The sequence below is a fragment of the Falco punctatus genome, assembly GCF_963210335.1.
Source record: "Falco punctatus genome assembly, chromosome: 11".
In the NCBI taxonomy this organism is placed as follows: Eukaryota; Metazoa; Chordata; class Aves; order Falconiformes; family Falconidae; genus Falco; species Falco punctatus.
Genome location: NC_137591.1, coordinates 4,078,704 through 4,099,417, shown reverse-complemented (window position 1 = coordinate 4,099,417; position 20,714 = coordinate 4,078,704). Strand labels below are relative to the sequence as shown.

General features: G+C 39.3%; 1 protein-coding gene across 10 annotated transcripts in view; it reads left to right on the top strand.

The window, feature by feature from the left end:
• NFIA (nuclear factor I A) overlaps positions 1–20,714 on the top strand; it is a 255,094-nt gene that overhangs the window by 119,371 nt on the left and 115,009 nt on the right. For 9 of the 10 annotated variants that reach the window (XM_080406410.1, XM_080406409.1, XM_080406414.1 and 6 more), the window contains exon 3: positions 18,991–19,056. The exons of the other annotated variant lie outside the window; for it this stretch is intronic. In XM_080406410.1, the coding sequence (XP_080262536.1) occupies positions 18,991–19,056 (66 nt within the window). The remainder of the gene's footprint in view (positions 1–18,990; positions 19,057–20,714) is intronic. 10 annotated transcript variants of the gene reach the window in all.

Genomic DNA, 20,714 nt, shown 5'->3' with positions numbered 1-20,714 from the left:
AGAGCTCACTCTTTGTTCTTTGCTTATACAGCGCTTAGCAAAATGGAGATCTACGGGGTGGCAGTCCTAGGGGCAGTACTGATAATAATTAGTGTACTGAGACTTGGCAGTGATGTCCCTCCTGTGCAGGGTTAAAGGGTAAGAGCCCTTTCCTAGATCACGTGAAGCAGGGGCGGGCTGTAGGTGTTTCAACAGCCTCAGATATGGGAAGAGTTTCTGCTTGGATTATGGTACCTGCGTAAGGCTGATAAACCTGCAAAGTCAGATATTTGGTGCATTCATCCCTCCAGTGTCCTTGCTTCTTGATCTCAACAGCACACAGCAAATTGTCCTGGAATACATACTGGGTATTGCTTTTGAATAAGGAGTGGAGAAAAATCAGAAAAGAATTTTGCCTAGTGGGGGAACATAAGACAGTCTCAATTTATTGCAGGCTTGCCTGTCATGACTAATGGATTCAGCTCTTATTAACTGAGCTGTGACACTTAAACTGTCTACTTTTCTCCAGCTTCCTCCCTCATTTTGGACCAAACTGCATACCTAGCAAGAAGAGATTCTTTTCTCCAGGGTAGATTTTTGGTGTATGAATTGAAGGGGAAGTTCAGGGACAAAGTCCACCACCGTGCACGTATGCCATAGTTGGGGTTATGTGGCACCATCACTTCTGATCATAAGTTTGAGTCTCAGGGCACATATATAAAAACACAACTGTGTAAACATCTCCAATATCTCTGGCTGCCTTCCCTCTGCCACCCTTCTCCACTTTTCCCTGCTATTCCTGTTTTATTTAGCCTGCCATTATGAAATTATTATCTAGCAGTGACTAGGCCAACAAGAGCTCTGCAATGGTGTGCTGACTTAGGACTTCAGGTACCTTGGTTAGTCAATTGGATAAGTGCTCCCACCTTACTGGGATTGGCATGGTACGTCCATAATGCCTTAGTGATACCAGAATGAAGCATTACAGGGAGAAGTGAGGCGACATTTGGAGGAAGGATATGTGCTTGCATGGACTGATTTTATCAAAGATTATTTTTGTAACTTCTTCAGTATGAGAAAACTGTTTTAAGGGGATGGGCCAGATTCTTCTAGTCATTGAGTGTTGTTGGGCACTGCAGTGCAGTGAGGAATTGGGTTTTCCAACTCACTTTTTTCAGTTGTAGACACTTATTTTCAGACTTGGGTTTGCTAAATGGAGAAATTCCTCTTTTGGAACCAGCATGAAATATCTGATTTCTGAGCATGTTCACAAAATAATTTACTTTTGATAGGAAGTTTAAGGGAACAAAAAAGCAGACTATTTTGAAGTCTTACATACATTTTTCTAACTAGATCATTGGCTACATGGTAATTTTAGGAAAGGAATGCAGTTCACATTTGAGGAGTAAGTTAAAAAAACCTGAGTTTGAAATTCATTGGAGGAGAGAGACATTCCTGCTTTATTCTTACAGTTTGGCATCAAACCAGTCATATGCAAATTGTAAATTGTGCTGCTAAATAGTTAAATAAGCAGATCTAAAGGGTGTAAGGTTCCCAGATCCTTTGTAATATCCACACAGAGCTCATTTTATATCTTCTACCAATACATTTTGAATCATTTTTCTGATTTTATTGAAGAAAATGTCTGGAATTTTGATAGGAAAGACTTGAAAAAGATAGTTGAATCTGGATAAAATATTCATAGATATAAGAACTTCTAGTACCAGGAAAAGGCTGCTGGGTGCCTTCATGACTGTTCTTCTAATTTCCTAATTTCTGTTTTCCCTGTTTTCTGTGCTGTGTGTTTAAATAAACTCTTCTCCTTCTGTCTTTCACACATCATTGCTTTTTGCTTCAAAGGCTCCTTTTAATAACTTATTCTTTGGTTTAATTTTCTTTTGAACATGAATTGGGCTTCACCAAACACTCTGTATACAGCTCACACCCACAAATAGTGAGAGCAGGGTTGATTCAGTCTACATGTGATTTTGTGTATGGAGCTTAGTCTTTACTGTATTGGCTGACAGAGTTAAGTTTTCAAAATAGTTTCCATTGTAGCTCCTTCTTTTACCAATCCCCATGGTTGGGGCTGCACCTTTTCCTCCCTCGTCTTTGTGGAAAACAGACCACACTCCAGGTTTGCACAGAATCTCTTCCACCATATGTTTTTAGTAATTGTATAGTAGGGAAAAAATCACTTTTCCCTTGTCAGACATTTCTAGCAACACTATTTTTTCTAAAGGGCTTCATCAGAAGTGGCTGAAATTTGAGACTATTCATAGAAATAGTCCTTAGAGAAGATTAAGTTTGAGAAAGAAAATAGAAAATACAGTTAAGCTGTGATTGAAAAACCACTTCTGAGCATGTTCGTAGGAGCCTTGTCTTAACACCGATAACACTCTCTGTTTTTGTGGCACTGAGAAGCAGTCCAAGGGCTCAGCCGGATGGAGCGGATGCCGCGTGCTGGCTGCTGTCAGGACAGCTTTCCAGAGGGTGTCATTTATTAGCTGTTGTGGTAGAAACTTTGCTTTGCACTGGGTTATTTTTGTGCTGTTGCACCTGTGCCCTTTAGTGGGCAGTGGCTGTGTCTGTTGTCTGCTGCATGTAGATGAATCATATGGCACTTTGTGTGGCTGAGTGTAATTCCTTACTTTTAATTTGCTTTTTAGCTTTAATTTTTTACACCTTGTGTGCAAGCAAATGTGTCTTTCTTGCTGTTATTCCTCATATCTTGCGCTGGACAAACTACTATTGGTGGCAACTTCATGGTAGGGAAGAAAGAAGAAAAATACCCCATTAAAAAAATATGGTGAGATGCTCAGTTGGCAGAGGCAATTAGGACATACAGAGGAGGCAGCGGGAAATCAAATGTTTATTTACCTTTTGGGATGAGTTGCTCAGATTGTAGATAATCCCATTAGAGTAGGAACAATCCTCTTGGATGGTGAGGTCTGTGCAGCACATACAGCCTTGTGACGAGGTTACTGAGGCACCTGGGTGGTAATGGGAATTAGTAATAGTCTTAATATCATTAATAATTTCTGTGCTCCAAAGGGTTTATAGGTATGGAAAGAAGCAATTAAGTAAAAGGTAGTGCTGGTTCTTTGCAGTCTTCCTGTGGTCTATAATGGGACCAGCACGAGGCCCTATAAATAGCTTTGAACATTTTCATCTGTAACATTTGGTGTAAATTGTAACTTTCAGAAACTTATCTTTTATGTGGTGCAGTTTGCTTTTATGTCCCTACTGTCTAATCTTATCTTCCCATGTGCTGAAATATAAAAATTCATTGCAATTATCTTTCCTACTGTAGTAAGATATCAAGGAGTTGGTACATTGTAAGGGGACTGGGTTGAAGTACAATCAACACACATTTTTTGGATCTAAAAATACCAGTGCTTCAAAGGTCATCTAAATGATAAATCCTGTTCTAAGTGTATATATAATACATATGAATGCACACTATAAATTTGTTTTATAGATTTTCATTGAAGTGCTTCACAGTCTGATGATAATTCCAAAATGTTTCGAGTTTATCTGAGGTCGCTGATTCAGTGAGCAAAGAGGGAGAGAGGTGACGGGAAAGGCAGCAGGAGGAGGTTGTGTCCCTTTCGGCCGAGGGCATAAGAGTGATTTGCCAGCATTTGCTATTGAATATGATGAAAACCCATCAGGTTTTTTCTCTTAAGAAGTTGGTTGGACAACAGCAGCCTTCTCCTATGGCCAAAGTCAGTCCTGTTGATTTAAATAGGAATAGGCCCTCGTATCATGCTGTTGAGTTCTCCTTTGTTTCTCGGAGAGCATGTAGGGTGAATGCATGCGGGGCGCAGCTGCTGGAAGTTGTGCTGCCACTGGGAAACTGGAATACTTTTCTGTGTGGACAGTGTGATCCATAACCATCAGCCCACAACTTAACAGCATTTCTAACAGAGACAATGTAGAAATTCTAGAAGTACTCCGGGAGTGCATGTCCCCTCTCGTGTTCTTTTTCTTTCCATGGGAAAAGATGGATTCAACCAAGGCATTGTAAATAATATAATTGACCGGAGGCATTTTCAGATGCAGAAATGCTAAAATGGATTTTCTCTAACATACAGGGAGAGGAGTCTTTTATTCCTCTCCAGATGGTATAATTTATTTAAGTTTGGTGGTCTTGATATGTCTTTATTAGGAGTAAGAGTAACAGTTTAAAAAGAGTCAAGGAAACTGAAGGACTCTCATCTCTTTATTTTTAAGTAGACCCAATGTTTCTTGTACTGGACTAAATAAAGCATTCCAGAATAAAACAAACATGTCTTCCCGTTTAGGCTTTCATTGCACAAGTCCTGTTGAAATTCATACTAAGAGGGCTTGAGAATTTCCCTCCCATAGACAATCCCAGTGTCCGGCATTGTGTCCAGCCTGCTTCACACTCATGGACAAACACAGCTGGGTGCTCAGGTTTGTGCTCGCAGGAGCTTCAGAGAGAGCTGCCGATGGTAGGAGCTCATCAAATGAAAATGTCTCACTTGCATCGTCTGCGTGACGGGGAGAAGCAAGTCTAGTTTTAACTACGCTTTCTGAAGTGTTATAGGCAATACAGTTGCTCTTTTCACTGGATAGTGCTTACTTTTCTTCAGGATCACAAATACTTGAATACAATTACTCAGTCAGCTGGACATCTTTTTCCTCCCATTTCTGCTCGAACAGTAGTAGAATTTAGTGTTGATTTAAAAGACTGTCTGCCTTAAAGCAGATTGCAGAGTTTGCACACTGTGAATTGTAATTAAAGTGTAAGGGGTGCTTATTATGTCAACAACTGGCATGAGAACCCCCGAGCAGCAGGTGACCCCAAACATGTGACGTTTGTGACAGCTAGGATCCTTCTTTCACTGGTTTAGCAATCTGAAAGACCAAATTGAAAGAAGCCCAGAGGCTGTATATTTCATTAAGTCCCAAGGGAAGTGTGGGATACAGCTTCCTTCTGCTTTGCTGGGACGTAGCCAAAAACTTTCTAGAGGCTCTGTTTTTGACAGAGGCTTGCTGAAGGGGGGGGACGGGGGGACGGGGGGACGGGACCTTCCACCAATCACCCATAGGACCATAAATTTGACATTTCCCACAGTTTCTTTGAGGCACTGATGTTGCTGTGTCAGCACTATGTCCCAAATCTTGTGTTGTATTGTTTGAAAAGGAACAGTCAAACTTTCAGGGGAGCTGAAATGTTTTTCTTCATTGTCCAGCAGTTCCTCTGCTGCAAAACCACAAAGGATTATAAAACGCACCTCTCAAAACAGGGGCTGATTTTATTAAAAGTAGGTACCGCACATTCACAGAGCGTACGTGTTTTCTGATGCAGCAGAACACAGTCGGTAACATTTCATCCATGTTCCAAAGCAGACATGAGAATATCATTTGTAGATGTATACAACCTGATCACAGGAATGATAAGAAAAGGAGCGTTATGAAGCTTTATCCTGTGCTAAGTTTATCGCCAGTGTAATTCCAGTTGGGTTATGTCAAGAATAAGCTTGACCCAAAGACTGAATTACATGGTTTGCAACACAGTCTGTAATTTATTTTTAAATAATCGTAACTTCAGTGTTTAAAAAATTCTTCTGTCTCAGACCCTGCCCCATACCCCACTAATCTTTTTGTGGATGACCTGTGGGGCAGCTGGTAAACCCTTGCTTTTTCTGAGCTTGGAGTGTCAGCCCTCCGCAGCGACAGCCTCCACGAGACAGCAGGCAGCACTTCATCGGCTGGTGTTTCCCTTCCTCACTGGACTGTGCATGTTTCAATCGGGAGACTTTTCATCTTTGTTAAGAAAGTTTGACTTTAATTTTTCCAAAATGTTTTGAAAATAGCGAAGGCATGTTCCTTCTCTTCATATACTTGTTACCTGCACACACCTATCGATCTGTCCATCTATCCTACACTATGACAGCGTTTCCTACCAGCTCTATTATGTGCCTGCTGATTCCAGATACTTCACTTCGGTGGCACCTCAATCCCGTGATGGTAGAGGAGTATTTTTGTCCTCCTTAAGTCAGTTTGCATATGTATGTTTTTAATTAGCCTAGGAAGGAGGAAGGCTTTAGGATTCTTGACTGCTGAACATGATTACTGTCAGTTCTGCCACTGATCCAGTAAGTATTTCTGGTCAAGTTACTTAACCTATAGAGTCATGCTCTGCCTAATGAGATACTACAGTAACTAGCATTTTATTAAAAAAAATAGAACAAGTTAGATAAAGATAAAATAGGTTTAATAGTACTCCTATTTCAAAGGAGTATTTTATGAATTAATGTTGATGAAATTCTTTGATCTTGGATGAAAGATGCTTTAGAAATGTAAAATATCTTTGTTATTTGTCATCTCTGTGGCTGTGAAATTTTTCTGAGAAATTAAATTTCTGAAAACACATGCAGAAGGTTTCAGTGTAGCCCTGATTGTTTAATTTTTTTAGTAGACTTTCAGAAAAAGTGACTGGTTTTTTTGTGATTACACATAGCACAATATGTCAGTGTAGATGCAAGTAATCTGGAGTTGTTAATGCAACTTCCTATGTCACTCCTCATTTTGACTTCATATTTTAACACTATTAAAAAATAATAAAATTACTAAACTACTGAGAATGTGAACGTAGTTTCTGAGTCCTTCCTATGTACTTTGCCTCGTACAAAACTATGTGTTGCAATTGTTCTCGCAGAATTGCACTTTTATTTCTAACTTTATATGCAGAGTGCAGTTGGACTCTGCAACTGAGAGCTAGGTCCTAAGAAGTACTTGAACAGAATCTTTGCCATCTCTCAGCTCTGGCCCAGGGCAGCATTAGACTTAATGTCTTTACGTTTTTTTCAGTACAGTATGATAAAGACCTGCAAACAGCCTCTGCCCTGCCAGCAAATAAATGTGTGAAAATACTGTTAAAAATGGCAGAGGAAATAGTCGGAAATCAATGAGGTGGTTACATTTGGTCTATTTTTAATTTTTTGACAACTCATTTCTTCTGAAAAGTCTTAAGTGAACCATTTTCCAAATGTAATGCTGTACCTTTAACTTGTTGTAAGGTCTGTTTCTGAAAAAAAAAAACCCAACCCAAAACAAACCCAAACAAAAACATATTAGTAATATTTTTATCTGGGAAATTTTAGCTTTTTTGTCCAACCAAAGTTTTTCTGTAATGTACTGCTTGCTAAAAGGCACGCTCTACAATGCATTAAGTACAACAGAATATTCCTTTGCAGGATTCCCTTTGTTGCAGACATTATTTATGACATTTCAGTCAATATTTGCATGGCAGACTGTCCAAAATTATTTTGTTTTAGGCACATCACTGATAACTGGACCCATACTCTTTTATCATTCTTTTACATTCATTAGTCACTCTGTAGTGTTTTTAACATTTTAAAACACTCATGCAATTCAAAGGAAAATAGATTTCAGCCAAAACGCCTTCAAAATTATCTTTTTTCCTTTGAGTTATTCAGCGATTTTTAACACTTCGTATGTTTGATGTTTTTTTCTTTAGTCTCAGCAAGGCAAAGTTTTTGCAGGCTTTGACTATGCTAAAGATAGGATTTTGATAGAAAAAATGTGAGGTAAACTGAACTCAATGTGAAAATGTTATCAGACGTGGTGTAAGGTGTAGCCAGCCAAAAAAACTGGCTATTTGCCTTCTGTGTAAAAGGTAATTTAAAAAAAAAATTTACAACAAACCTAATTAGCAGATATTCTAATGCAAGAAAATGTTGCTGTTAGTAAAGTTTCTTCAATATGCCAGAAAGCAGATGGTGGCAATGGAATAGCGTTTTCTTTTGCCAGCTTTTCTATATGCTTTCTAAACCTGCAAGAGCTTTTGCTATTCGGTATTCAAATTTCTGACACTCTATGATCTTTTTCATCTTAAAACAGAAATAGAAACTGAAACTTAAAAATGTAATCAAGTCAAGCTGTCTGTTCATCAGATCATAACCATGGCTTTAAAAGTTTGATTAAAATTTGGTCTACACAGTGTAGTTACAGGGTTTGAGAGCTCTGGACTTTTTTGGTTTTAATCTTTTCCTCAAAATTTAGTTTTGCAACACTGGGACCAAGTGAAAAGGGATTTGAGGCTGTATTTTCAGAGTCAACACATTAAGCTTAATATTTTTCAATGTGTGTGGGGGGGAAGGGAATCCTACCTTACATACATATGCTCAACTCTTTCATATATTTGTAATGATCTACTGTCCTTTGAGATGTAGATACATTCCATTTCTCCATGTTTTATGGTGATTGTACCTTAGATTTTTCTGTACCTCGGTGTGGTGGCTCTGCACCGAGCCTCCAGGACGTTACTTCTCTCCGAGTTTTAACTTTATCTTCCACTTGTGTGGCTTACAAACACAGCAGAAACACAGAACAAGTAGGCTGCCTACCAAAAGGCTGCTTTTTTTTCTGCCCGAGTCTATGTTGTTGATGCCAACATGATACTGATGCAACAAAACACGTCCTGATTTTTATGGTAATTTTCTGTTCTTCTTCACAGTCTACAATATTGTGAGAGTAGAAACATATCCATGGAGCAGCAATCAGTGGCAATTCTTTGTGGGCAAAATCCTCTGACTTTTCAGTTCAAGAAAGGCTTTGGTCTGATGGCAATAATTCTGCAATTATTTTTAGAAAAAAAGCAAGAGAGGGGAAGGGAGGTAGGGAGGAAAGGGAACTATCGAGCAGCTTTTTCTGCTGTATAATTTTATATATATATGTATTTTTGCCAGGAGTTTAATTTTGCATAAAGCTTAAGAAAACCTGAAATGGAAATTTTTCACATGCCACATTGAACTCGAAGTGCACAGAACAAGGAAAAGACATCTGAAAAAAAAGTAGAAAAAAAAAAATTGGCCACTACAACCAAGTATGTACTTAACAGGGGCTGAAATGGGAGTCAAGTGGGAAAGTGTCAGGTACATCAAAATGAAAGAGAGTTGTGAAAATGGGGCTGCTAGTGTAGATCCACAATAAAAAAATAGTGCCTAAACTTTGTTCACATTGCCCCATCTGTAACTTGATATTAATCTGTTATTGATAAAAAGTCCATGGAATATTAGTTCTCCTTTTCTTTATTCTTTTAATAATCACACTATCTTTTATTATCAGCAGCATTTTTCCCTGTGTCAAATAGAATAGTCCTTAACAGAGAAAATTGGACTGTTCTTCAAGATACTAGTTCTTTTGAAGTATTCTTTATTTGATGTATAGATTCCTGCTTGACTTTTTGGTTAATCATAGGAAAATTTTACAACTGTCCTTTAGGATAAAGAGGAGCATAAGAGGTTGAAAAAGGAGGAGGAGGTCAGGTTTTATGCGGAGTTTGTTGATTTGATGAAGTTGTGTTTTTTTCGGTTTTGCTGGCTGATGAAGTCTTGAATGGCTGTGGCTGCAGAGAGACCTTAGCAAGAGGCACAGGCTGAAATATACAAACATGCTGATGGTCTCCAGAAACAGCTAGGTTATTCCTGTGATGTTAGAAAGGCAAGCTTTGGAAAGCACTTTAAGAAGGCTGTGCTTATCATCAGGGAGTGGGTTTTATTCAGCTTTTTGATGGAGGGCAGGTTTGAAACATTTTTTATTCCTGTCTGCTATAGAAAATCTAGAGACCCTCCTTTGTCATGACCTTGTAGCACCGTGCATCTTGGCCAAAGGAGAGGTGCCAGACCGCCAGCTCCTGCTTGGGCAGCGCAGATAAAGAATGAGGATGGTCACTGATGAGAATAGCCTGGGAATACGCAGTTCCCTGCCTTGGGTCCCATAAGGATGAGTTTGTCACAACAAATAAATAACAAGGGGATGGTGCAGGATAGAGATTAATTGGGTGACTGTATTACCACCAATGGAGTCTCACCATATGGTGGACATAATCCTGCTTTACTGATGTTGGTTTACTCACCAGTGTAAAATTGCATAGAAGCAGACCTGGAGACTTTGACCAAAGCTACCAGATCTGCACATCACACAGTTTCATCTTCACTTGCCTTTATACATGAAATCAGGCATTGCAAAACCAGCTATTTAGTCACCCTAAATACTGTGGTTGTTATTGTTAAACTGAGTTAGAAAATTCTCTGGAGAGAAATGTAGAAATGATTTCTTGTTTTTCAAAATACCTAATAAGAAAAAAAAAAAAAGGCAAGTGAAACAGAAAATGAGAATGACTGGAAATATCCCTTCTAGGTGACTTTGGATCCACTCTACCAAGTAATTTTCTACATAATGCAGTTGAAGGCTTCCTAAGCAGGCACATTGTAATGGCTGTATTGGTGGGAGTGATACTTTATTATCTAGAGCAGTGGCTTGAGAGCTCAGCCCCATGCTTTTTGCTCCTTTTAGTAACTGCCTCTGAAGGTAAATCACTTAACCTCTATGCGCCTCCTTCATCCCTGTGTAAAGTGGGCATAGTTATGCTCACCTTTCCCACAGAGGTATTGTAAAGCCTAGTTTAATGTTAATAAGGTGTTTTAATTTCCAGGATAAAAGGATGTTCTATAAATATACATTAGAAGTAATAATAGTTTTAATGTATGCCATTATTTCATAACAGTGCTTTTCTAGTTTTAGAAAATTTTTAGTGGTTTGAAATTATTACAGAATCCGTTTTTGTTAATTAAAGATTGACATTCGGGCAAAATTTGTTGAATAGTTCTATAAATTCAGATCCATGTGCACTGAGCATGCCCACAGCCGTGCTCACCTGCACTTTGGGATCGTCAGTACGGCCCTTCGGCTTTTAAAACAACTCTTTGATGCATGTGCTCAGAAGTTTGATGGCTTCTAAATAGAATAGTTCAAATATTTCAAAGCACTTGAGATTCGTATAGTGTGAAGCAATTTAAAATTATTGTACTGCAATTAATTTTAAATAACTGAGCACTGCATATGTCTAGAAACCCATACAGATCCAAATGGAAGCTCTCTAAAAATTGAAATGATTCAATAAATTTAAATCACTCTGAAGAAACGGATATAAGTACTGTAAATCATTTTGTGAGGGGGATAAGCAAATTTTCTAGAAGTGAATCTGAGGGTAGAGACTCTAATTAGATTTTTTATTTTGGGGTTTATGATGATGAAATGTAGGTTAATTTATATTTCCCAGGGATATGAGGGCAGCTCTTGTTGATCCATATGGTTTCTTGTAGCTCTTACATAGGCTGCTTTTTTTTTATTTCCCAAGATTACAGAAACTTAGCAATCCAACTTTGCACATATTTTTTTCCATTACAAATATCTTTCCCTCCAAATCTGTATAAAAAGACATGAGAAAAATATTGGTCCACAGCTAGAAATGCCAAGTATATTTTTAAATGCAGCTAAAAAAATACTGCAGAATTAAAACATTGTGCAGCATGGAAGCTAACATTTTTTGGAGCTGGGCTGCTCAATGAATATGAATTTTTATACGCCTAAATCACTGGTTCAGGTGCAACCTGTATCTGTAGGTACCAAAGTGGATTACAGTCTGATAGCTGTTTGTTAGCTTAGAGCATGTTCTCAGTCCTTTCCTTACAGATGTATTAGAAAGATGCTATCTAATGTAGGAAGGCTGGTAAAAATATTGATGCGAGACCTATGAGAAAGTAATGTCATTTCCATTGGCTTCAGCTCAGCTCCAGGAAAATCCGCGTGCTGGTTCCTCCTGCCGCAGCGAAGCGCCGTTGTGTGTGGCTCTCCGCGCCGTGCACTTAGCTCTAAGATTACAATTCCTCCCAAGTATCAGAGCCAGAAAGTAGAAATTAGTGCTACCACCGACACTTGCCTGACCCTTCTGTTTCACTGTTTCTCTAACAGCCGCAGAAAAAATAGGACAACACAGTTCCTCTTCGTGCAAGTGCTCGGCACTTGCTGTTGGCACGCGTGCTTCCTCCAGAGACGTTGCCACCTCTCGGCAAATGGCTTGCGAGGGTCCGGCAGCTGTCCCGCGCCAGCAGCAAGGTGTCCCAGCAACTCGGGTGGGATGGAGCCCTTCGCCGCCCAGGGTGCCGTTCCACCAAGCTACTCATTGCGGTCGGTCCGGGGAGAAAATGTATTTTTTGAATTTGCTCCATGTCTGGTGGGCTCTTCCTGGGTGGAGGAGCCGCAGAAAGCGAGAGGGGCCCCTCTGCAGGGTCTTCCTTAAGGCCTTACCTTACTTTTAGACAGTTGTCATTATCTTTGTCTAAAGGTCATGGCTAAATTGAATAAAAGGAAAGCTCTGTGTTCCTGTCGATGCACAATGGCAGTATTGACTTTCCTAATCCAGTTTGCTGAGGGGTGAGAGAATTAAATTAGATATCTAAGCACAGAAATTGAGAGCCTTTGAAAACAAAGATAAGGAGACAGCCTGTATTTTCCTTTTCCTGGGAGCTCTGGGCTCAAGATTTTGCAGGTGTGTCATCTGATCCATGGCTTGCATCGATCAAAACTGTGCCAATGCATATTTAATTAGCAAGGGGACCCTGGATGCATTATGGCCATCATCCCTATATTGAATGGACTGTCAGACTTTCTGAATGCTTCCCCACCCCCCCCCGCTTCGTTGTTTGGGGAGCTTCTGCATTTTGTCTGAGCAGCTAAAAGTTTCTTTGTTTTTAGCTGGTGATGCATACAGCACCACTGAGGAGAATACAAACAAGTAAAGTCCTAAAGTGTTTATTTTGTCTAGGAAAAAGGGCTGAACCAATTTGAATCCTTTGGGTAACGGATTTTTGTATCTCTTGGAATTAAAAAAACACAGTCGCATGATGTTTACTTTAAGAATATTTTATTATGTTATAATAAAATCTGTGCTCTGGGATTTCTTAAGGAAGCCTTTGATGACAATTTGAATTAAGTCAAAATTAACGTTTGCTACTGCAAAGGAATAAATAGAAAATGTTCCAGAAATGAATCAGTAAGCAGGAATCAAAGGCTGTAAACTGTTTTAAAAACAAACATTTAGAAGTGAATCAAATGCTTGTTTGTAATATCAAGGAACAAATATGGGAATACACAGATTCCCCACATTCTAGGCTATCACACGATAGCAGTAAATCATTTATGGGCTTGTGAGAACAAAGAAAGTTGATTTAAAATGAAACCATTTTGATACAGCTTTAGGGTCTCGCAGCCTCTCGGCAAAGTTTCATGTTCTTATTTCCTACGAGGAGGAAAGTAATCGGGAATTTCTGCGTCCAAAAAAAAGTTAGCCCAGGAGTTGTGGAGATCTTTGTTTGCATCTACCTTGGTACAAAGCTGCCCCAGCAGACAGAGTGTTGCCTGATAAACAGATGTAATACACAAAGTCTGCTTACAATACCAAGCAACAGACTGTGGGCACATGTTTTGGTCTCATTCAAACTCATCAGCATAGTCTAGCTAGCTGTTTTGTTGCTAGTCTACTTACGGGGTAGCTTAGTAGCGTCTTACTGGTGAAGTAACAAGGAGGGGTTTTGCCACAAAAGTTTTGTGGCAAGGGCTCATGGGAAAATCATTTGCATACATCTTGTTACAAAGGCTGACTACTTCCTGGCTTAGACAAAGTGTTGCCTGATAAACAGACTTAACACACAAATGTCTGTCTGGAATAAACAACAGCAAGCTTTGATTTACATTTCCATTATCGAAGATAATCTCTTTCCCAGTGTACAGGAATTAAGAGTCCTCGCCTTATAAAAAAACCAGGCTGGCACCGCAGGGATTTTACCGCTGCAGAACCTTATTCGAGAGCTGTGGGGATGGGGTGTACTGTAAGGGGGGTATAAAATAAAACTGGAAATCTGGCACGGATGTGTACATGTGTGATGGTGAGGTGTATGATAATGAAGCACTTTGAACTCCCTATAAAAGTTGACTTGAAAGCGATGGCTGGAGTTAAACAGAGAGCCAGGCCTTGTAGTAGTAGCCACCAAAATAGCCATAAATAATAATTGTAGCATATATGGAGCAATCCCTATGTGTTTATATTATAATGTATAATGAAGGGAAAGTGAGTGTAAAAAAGCCTCAGTCTTGGTGCTGGTTTCTGTTTGTAAATCCCTTAAGCTTACCATGTAAGACTGTATATAACGGAGCATGATTTAGCTATTTTTTTTAAACGTATATAAATCTTTGGTAGAATCCATGCCCAAAATTATAGATGAAAAATTTATTGCATGAACACAACCCAGCCATATAAATTTTTTATTACAAATAGGACTCTGAAACTTGAATAAAATATGTCAGTTTATTATACAATATTCCCCCCCAAAAACATGATATGAATGGAAAATTTAGCTTGTGCTCTTCTGCGGTGCTTCTGCGAGGTGCTGGGCTGGCCGCAGAGGAGAGGGAGCCCACTTTATTTAGCTGCAGAGCAGGCTCAGCATGGGCAGTGGCAGTGCAGCCTTGCTCATCTGGCATCGCCAGTAATTTTTTTTCTCCCCAATGAGGGGATCACCTTTACTGTTTAGAGGATAGGTGCATCTGCACCTGAGTTAGCACGCTGGCTGCTAGCAAAGGCTCAGTTTCTGGTAGGAGCTGGCTCTATGTAGGTAAAAAATAATCTTGACACCCATTCATTCACTTTGGGCAGACCAGCAGACAATAAGGCTGGTCCCTGTGGTCACTGCCACCCCAGGCTAGATTCAGCACACCCTGGAAAACACGGCATGCCGAGAAAGTGCAAGGACCCAGGAAAGTGTCCTGTTTCTCCAAAGTCAGGTAGCCATGAAGTGGCTTAGCATTGGGAAGTGCCATGACACTCGAAGCAGGCTTTTTTGGTGAAGGCGTGTAACAACTCTGCACCATCTGTGTCACGGTCTACAAAAAAGAACAACATTGTCAGTCTGTTGACATTGGTCCTGTCCACGGGCCAGACTTTCCTGGGAAGGTTTTATTCTTTTCAAACAATGGAGTGCTCCCTTCCAGCGCCGCGAGCACTGCTTCCATGCAGCCATCATGCAGCCTGGCTGAAGCTGCGCTACTGCTGCAGCTGAAAAGGAAAATTGCATATTGAAAAGTCCAGAGCTTCCATCCTGGAGGTGAAGGTCCCTGCCTGCTGATGGTTTGAGATCAGGCAGACGGGTGTTGGTCATAACCACCTCAGTCATGTTGGGGTAGCATGTGCTTAAGAAACAGATCCAAAGAACAACAGAGAGACGTAGTAAGAAATGCTACTTCGGAAAAAAACTAGCCTGTTTTGTTTGTGTATTTTTTTTTCTTTATCCCTTAATCATAGTTGATTCTTGGAAGTAAAGACTAAAATAGCTTCCACATGCTTTTTATCCTGTTTCCCCATGATTACGGTTGATACCAGATCCCCTAGAGCTTCTCTTGTCCAGTAACATTGACTCCAGTGAACATATGCTGACTCCAGGTAGTTCAGGGTTAAAAATTCCAACCACTAACTTTTCTTCAACTAAAAAAGCCCCCAAATAAAACCCATTGTGCTATTCAAAGTTAAGCTTCCTCAAATATAAAACTAGATTCCTTCGGTTTTTTAGTTTTTTGGTTGTGTTTTTTTTTTTTTTTTAAATCAGCAATCTTAATAGTGGTTCCTCACTATAATATTTCCAACTCCATCTGAAATCATTTAAATCCTCCCCTTAATAACATGCACTTTATTGTAATATACAGATTCTTTGGCTTCCTACCAGCCTTAGCTTAAGGCACCAATGAAACTCGTTGCCGCAGGGGGCCGTGGATTCAAGAGGGGCTCGCATCTACTGTATATTTTGTTTTGTATGTTTTCCAATGGCTCTAATTATTGCAGGTGGTAGAATTTAACTGGCAGTGTTGTTGCTAAAGAAAATAGGCATAAAGTGTATACTGTTTTGCAGAGTGGCTATCAAATATATAGAAAAGAGAAAATCAAATGAATTGTTAAACTGCTCTATAGTAAGTGATTTTATTGATTTAATGCAAATGCTTATGAAAACGATCTTCCATTTATATCAATTATGTATGGGCAAAAATTAATTTATTCCTCTGGTCACCTGTTTGGCTAACTGACTCAGCAGGACAGACATTCCGCCTCCCATTGTAGCCGAGCCCGCAAAACACTAAACGTTCAGAAAACTGGAATTTTAAAGTTTCCATGTGCAAAACAACAAAAAAGCCCCGACAGGAGTTACTGCCAACTGCTGAAAAAGCAGAGAGTGAGTGGTGGAGGCTGAGCAATACTCTCTCGTCCTAGGCAAGACTGTAAAATACAACGGCTCTGATTTTGCCAATCCCTTAACCATGTGGCGGCACATTTATATGTACCGGATCATCTGCGGCATCTGAATAAAATCAGGGAAGCAAAATTCTGCATATAAACATTTTGGCTAAGTGCCTTAACTCAGTCTTCTTATCTGGGGTTTCCACAAGATGCCACCTTGCATAACAATGCTGAGCATACGCTTGCCCAGTGCATGTTTTCGGTAGCCTCCCGTGATCTCCACTGCAGTATAGATTGGTTTTAATTCTGCCTTGTCCTGCATTTTATTGCCCCGTGCCTCTCCATGAAGAATAGCGCTTAAAGCCTTTGTTGTCTTTTTTAGAAATTAATATTTAATTTCAGCAGAAGGGGTGGGTTAGGGAAAACGTTATCGCAGTAGCCAGAGTAATAAAAGAAGAAAGTTAAGATTCAGTATGCAAACAAATGTCCTACGGCCAGTAGAGTCTCTCTTGTGCCACTAGCTTTGGTGTTGGAAAAACAGCACTCAGCGCAAACAAAAGTACTTTGTTTCACAAAATCCAGGAGCAGCTCCCGCGCTGTGTGCTGCTGCCCACCGGCTGCAGGGCTGCTGGGGAGCGAAGGTGCCAGGCTGGGGGCTGAGTGCGCCAGCGCCAAAGCCCAGCTCCTGCGGCTGCCACTGAGCCTTCATCCCTCTCCTTGCTTAGCTGGGTTGTTTAAAATTTTGAAAGGAAAATGTGCTTTGAGTCCCATATTTCTGCAGTAACTTTTTCAAATACGTAAATTCTTTGTGGAATTCTGACCCTACTTTAAACATAAAGCCCAAACGCTGATTGAACCATGGCTTGCTGGAGGAAAAAAAAACCTAAAAAATAAGCAAAAGCCTAATGCCTGCCCTGTAAAATGAAATCCATTGAATGTTCACTTTGAATGTTAACTAAATATTTTACATTCCTAATATCTTACCTTTGTTTCTACCTTTGTGGTATCGGAAAAATGAAACTTCTTGCCAAAATCATGTGTCCAGAATCTAACAGCACTGTGCATGTTACCCGGTAGTCTGTTTGCTGTCACTGATTTGAGCTTCAGTTAAAGGTAACTCAGAATATCAATATTTAAAACAAAATTGCAGAAATGAGAATTAATTTTTTTCACTGAGCTTCATTAGAGAAATTATTAAAAATAATAAATATAAAAGAGAGGAAATGGATTATAGACACACTGGAAAACATCGCTTTTCAGGACAAATTTTAAATCATTGATTTTAAGTAGGTGTATCAGGACTGAAGCTTTCTTTCCTAAATCTTCTGAATGTTTATATTCTGAAATTTATCAAAATTTCTTTTGTGAGCACTTTTTTTTACTGGTAGTTTTTAATTTATACAAGATTGTCCTCTAAGCTTCTGAATGATACCTAATGCATACAGTCAGCAGGTAAAAAAAAAATTAGAATATTTAAAATAGGCATTTTCTTTATAGTGCTCTGCGGTAATTAAAATCTTCATTTGCTTAAAAGCAAGAAACCTTTTTAAAGCAATAAATTAGCATTGCTTGACCCAAGGTCAATAGTAGTACTGCTTCTTCCAGCACTATTAATACCTCAAAGAAAAAGAAGGGGTGGTGTTATCACTCTGTTGCAATAGAAGTAAGATTTTCAATTTAATCACAGTTAAGTGTCATGACCTTTTGATCTTGCATTGACTTCTCACTGAAATGTGGTCAAATTTCAGACAGCTAATTCTAAACTCTGCAAAGTCAAGGTGAAGTCAGAAAATAGGTTTGCCATGATTGGGGGTGTTTTTGATTCAGTAGCAAGTACTTTCATTCCCTAAGTTTTGTTTCACAGTAAAAACTTTTTTTACGGGATCAATAAATTACAGAAGAGTGTCGGGGTGGGGGGAACGAGATGAGATGAGTGATGATGATGGATGAACAGAGAGATGACACCAACAAATATCTTTCTATTTGTATTAATTGAGAAAACAGTACATGGAGGCATTTTTAAAAATATGTTTTTTCACACAGGTAAAAGGACCTTTTTTTCCAAATCACAGTGATAGAAAGAATTGAGAAGGAAAATACTATTTGACTAAAGCTTCTACTAGGAATGATTTTTGAACCAAAGAGCTATCATCTTCACATAAAATAGAGTTAATAATGTGTAAAAAATGCAAAACACTCATATTTACACGTTTGCTTTTATAGGTCATTTTATTATTTTAGGGAAATAAATTGTGTTCGTTGGAGAGTGTTAGCTGGGAGTTTGTAGGACCCATTATTTACACAAGGTCTAAAGCAGTTCATCCAGTATCTAGTCTCAATTTATACCACTGCAAATCAGGGGCAATGCCATACATTTCAGTGATCTCACAGTATTGTAATCACTGCGAAAGTATGACAAAAATCAACTCTTCTATCAGTTTTGCAGATTTTGTTCCAGAAATGTGTAGACAACAATCTCCACAACTTTGTAGTGTTGCTTAGTTACCTTTATATGCCTGCTTGAAAATATGTTTTGAGACTTTACTATGTGTTGGATTAAGGCTCTGGTTTGTATACAACATAGAGGCTGCATTATAAAAAACATGTAGGAGAGCAGCTTAAATATGCCTTCTTTAAAAAGAAGGATTCTCAAAGCTTAATTTATGCTAACACACACACACACCAAGCACTCTGTGTAGTGCCGTAAACAAGATTCCCTTTTTTTTGCTAGCAAAAATATTACCTAGGCACGGGACTTTTGCATTATCATGTCCTAGTGCAACACTCCTGTCCTTAAGTTTGTGCTCTCAGCCTTTTGAGGAAGTCTGGCGCCTCTGATCTATTTTCCACAGCAGACCCTGTAATTTTTGGCTGTATTTTATGTTTTTCAGATTCAAGTCAATCTGAAAGTCCCAGCCAGCCAAGTGAAGCTGATATTAAGGACCAGCCAGAAAATGGTAAGTTCTTACCTGCTGCTCCTGCTTTGGGATATTAAAACAGCCCATATTTATAAAGATTTTTTTCCTATGTCTAATATAAAAAAATATTCAGAATAATTGACATGGGATAGCTACAAATAGGTTGTGTACTCTCCTCATAGTTAAAATGCTACTGTTTCACTGATCTAAGGTAGCATTTGTTTCTCCAGTCCTGGAGACGACTTTTTTTTTTTTTCCCCTCCCCTTTAAAATTAATTTTAATTAGGGAGATACCATTAAAGAGCCTGCTGTATGCAACCCTTATCCTTATTCCTCCATAGCAAAGGCTTTCAATCCCTGGGCCATGAGTCATGACCCCCTAGGGGTGTGTGCTTCATTGCTTTCATTTTTATCTATGTGCTTTTAACTTCATTTTGTTTATTGATGCTCTCACATGACACACTGAAGTACCTAACCTTTGGTATGTGGCCAGCCATCATTTTAGAGTGCAGGATCTCAGATAGTCCCGCGAAACAAAATGGTTGCTTTGAAATATGTTTCTGTAGACCCATTCTGCACTGCAAAAATCTGCTAAACAAAACTGAGCCGCAACACTTCCAAACATTGCAGTTTCAGGGCAAGACTGCACACCTATAAACATACCAGCCGCTCAGGCACGTACCGACTGCAGGACTGATACAGGTGCTACCGGCGGCGTCTGTATTTTTTCTTCGGCGTGCTTTAGAGTTTGTAGCTACTATGGCTAAGCAGGTCAGGGAGGCTCAACTAGAGCTGGTTGCTCCTTCTCTGTATGTTTGCAATACCATTGTTTCAGGTGGCAGCGGCTTGAGCTTCTTTGGAAGTAACAGCAGGGCTGTGACTTTTGGGAACACTAATATTCTTTGACGGTTTTAAAGTAGAAGCAATAGCTTCTACTGAACCAATGGCTTGCTTTCTAAAGCAGCCTGAAAAAGAGTCATTCAGTAATAGTGAATTTCCGTAGGGATTGTATGTGAAAGAATATGTATGTATATAAGGGAACAACTTCTCTTCCTTTTTATGTTTAAGGTAGACCTCAATAATGTTTGTTGGCCCATCAGCAACTGAGTTTTGTCTTAGTACTTATATTTGGGACTTAGAAATAAGGTTTCCCAAAGTGAAAGTGCTTATTATTAATAGTTTTTCTTGCCTTTTTTTATCCATAGCCAGATCTTTTTGGTAAGACCTAAATGTAGATGGGGTATCCACTGTACTGGGGTCTACTATGCATACACAGGAAAGAATTTACATGAAGGGTTTATGTCTCTAAAACCTGTCACCATTTGGGGGATATGTAAATCCATCTCATGTAATACAACTGTGACTGCCCTTTCACAGAAAAACTGCTTTTGCCCCAAATCCCTACAGCTGTGTGTGTGTTTAGTGTGCATTTGGGGGACTTTATTAGCAACTGAACAAGCTGCAAGTGGGAGTGAGGTTGAAGGGCTGCACTCATATCCAGACTGCTTTTGGATCAGGGTTTAAACGGCAGATACAATGAAGGAAAGAAGAGGTTTAGGTACATAAAAAACTTCAAAATACCAGCGTAGGACATATAACAGGGCTCATTGGGCTGGTAAGATTTTGGCATTTGGGGTTCCCGTATTTTCCTCCCATTGAAATATGAAAGGTTTCATATTTTGATAGATTTTGTGCTG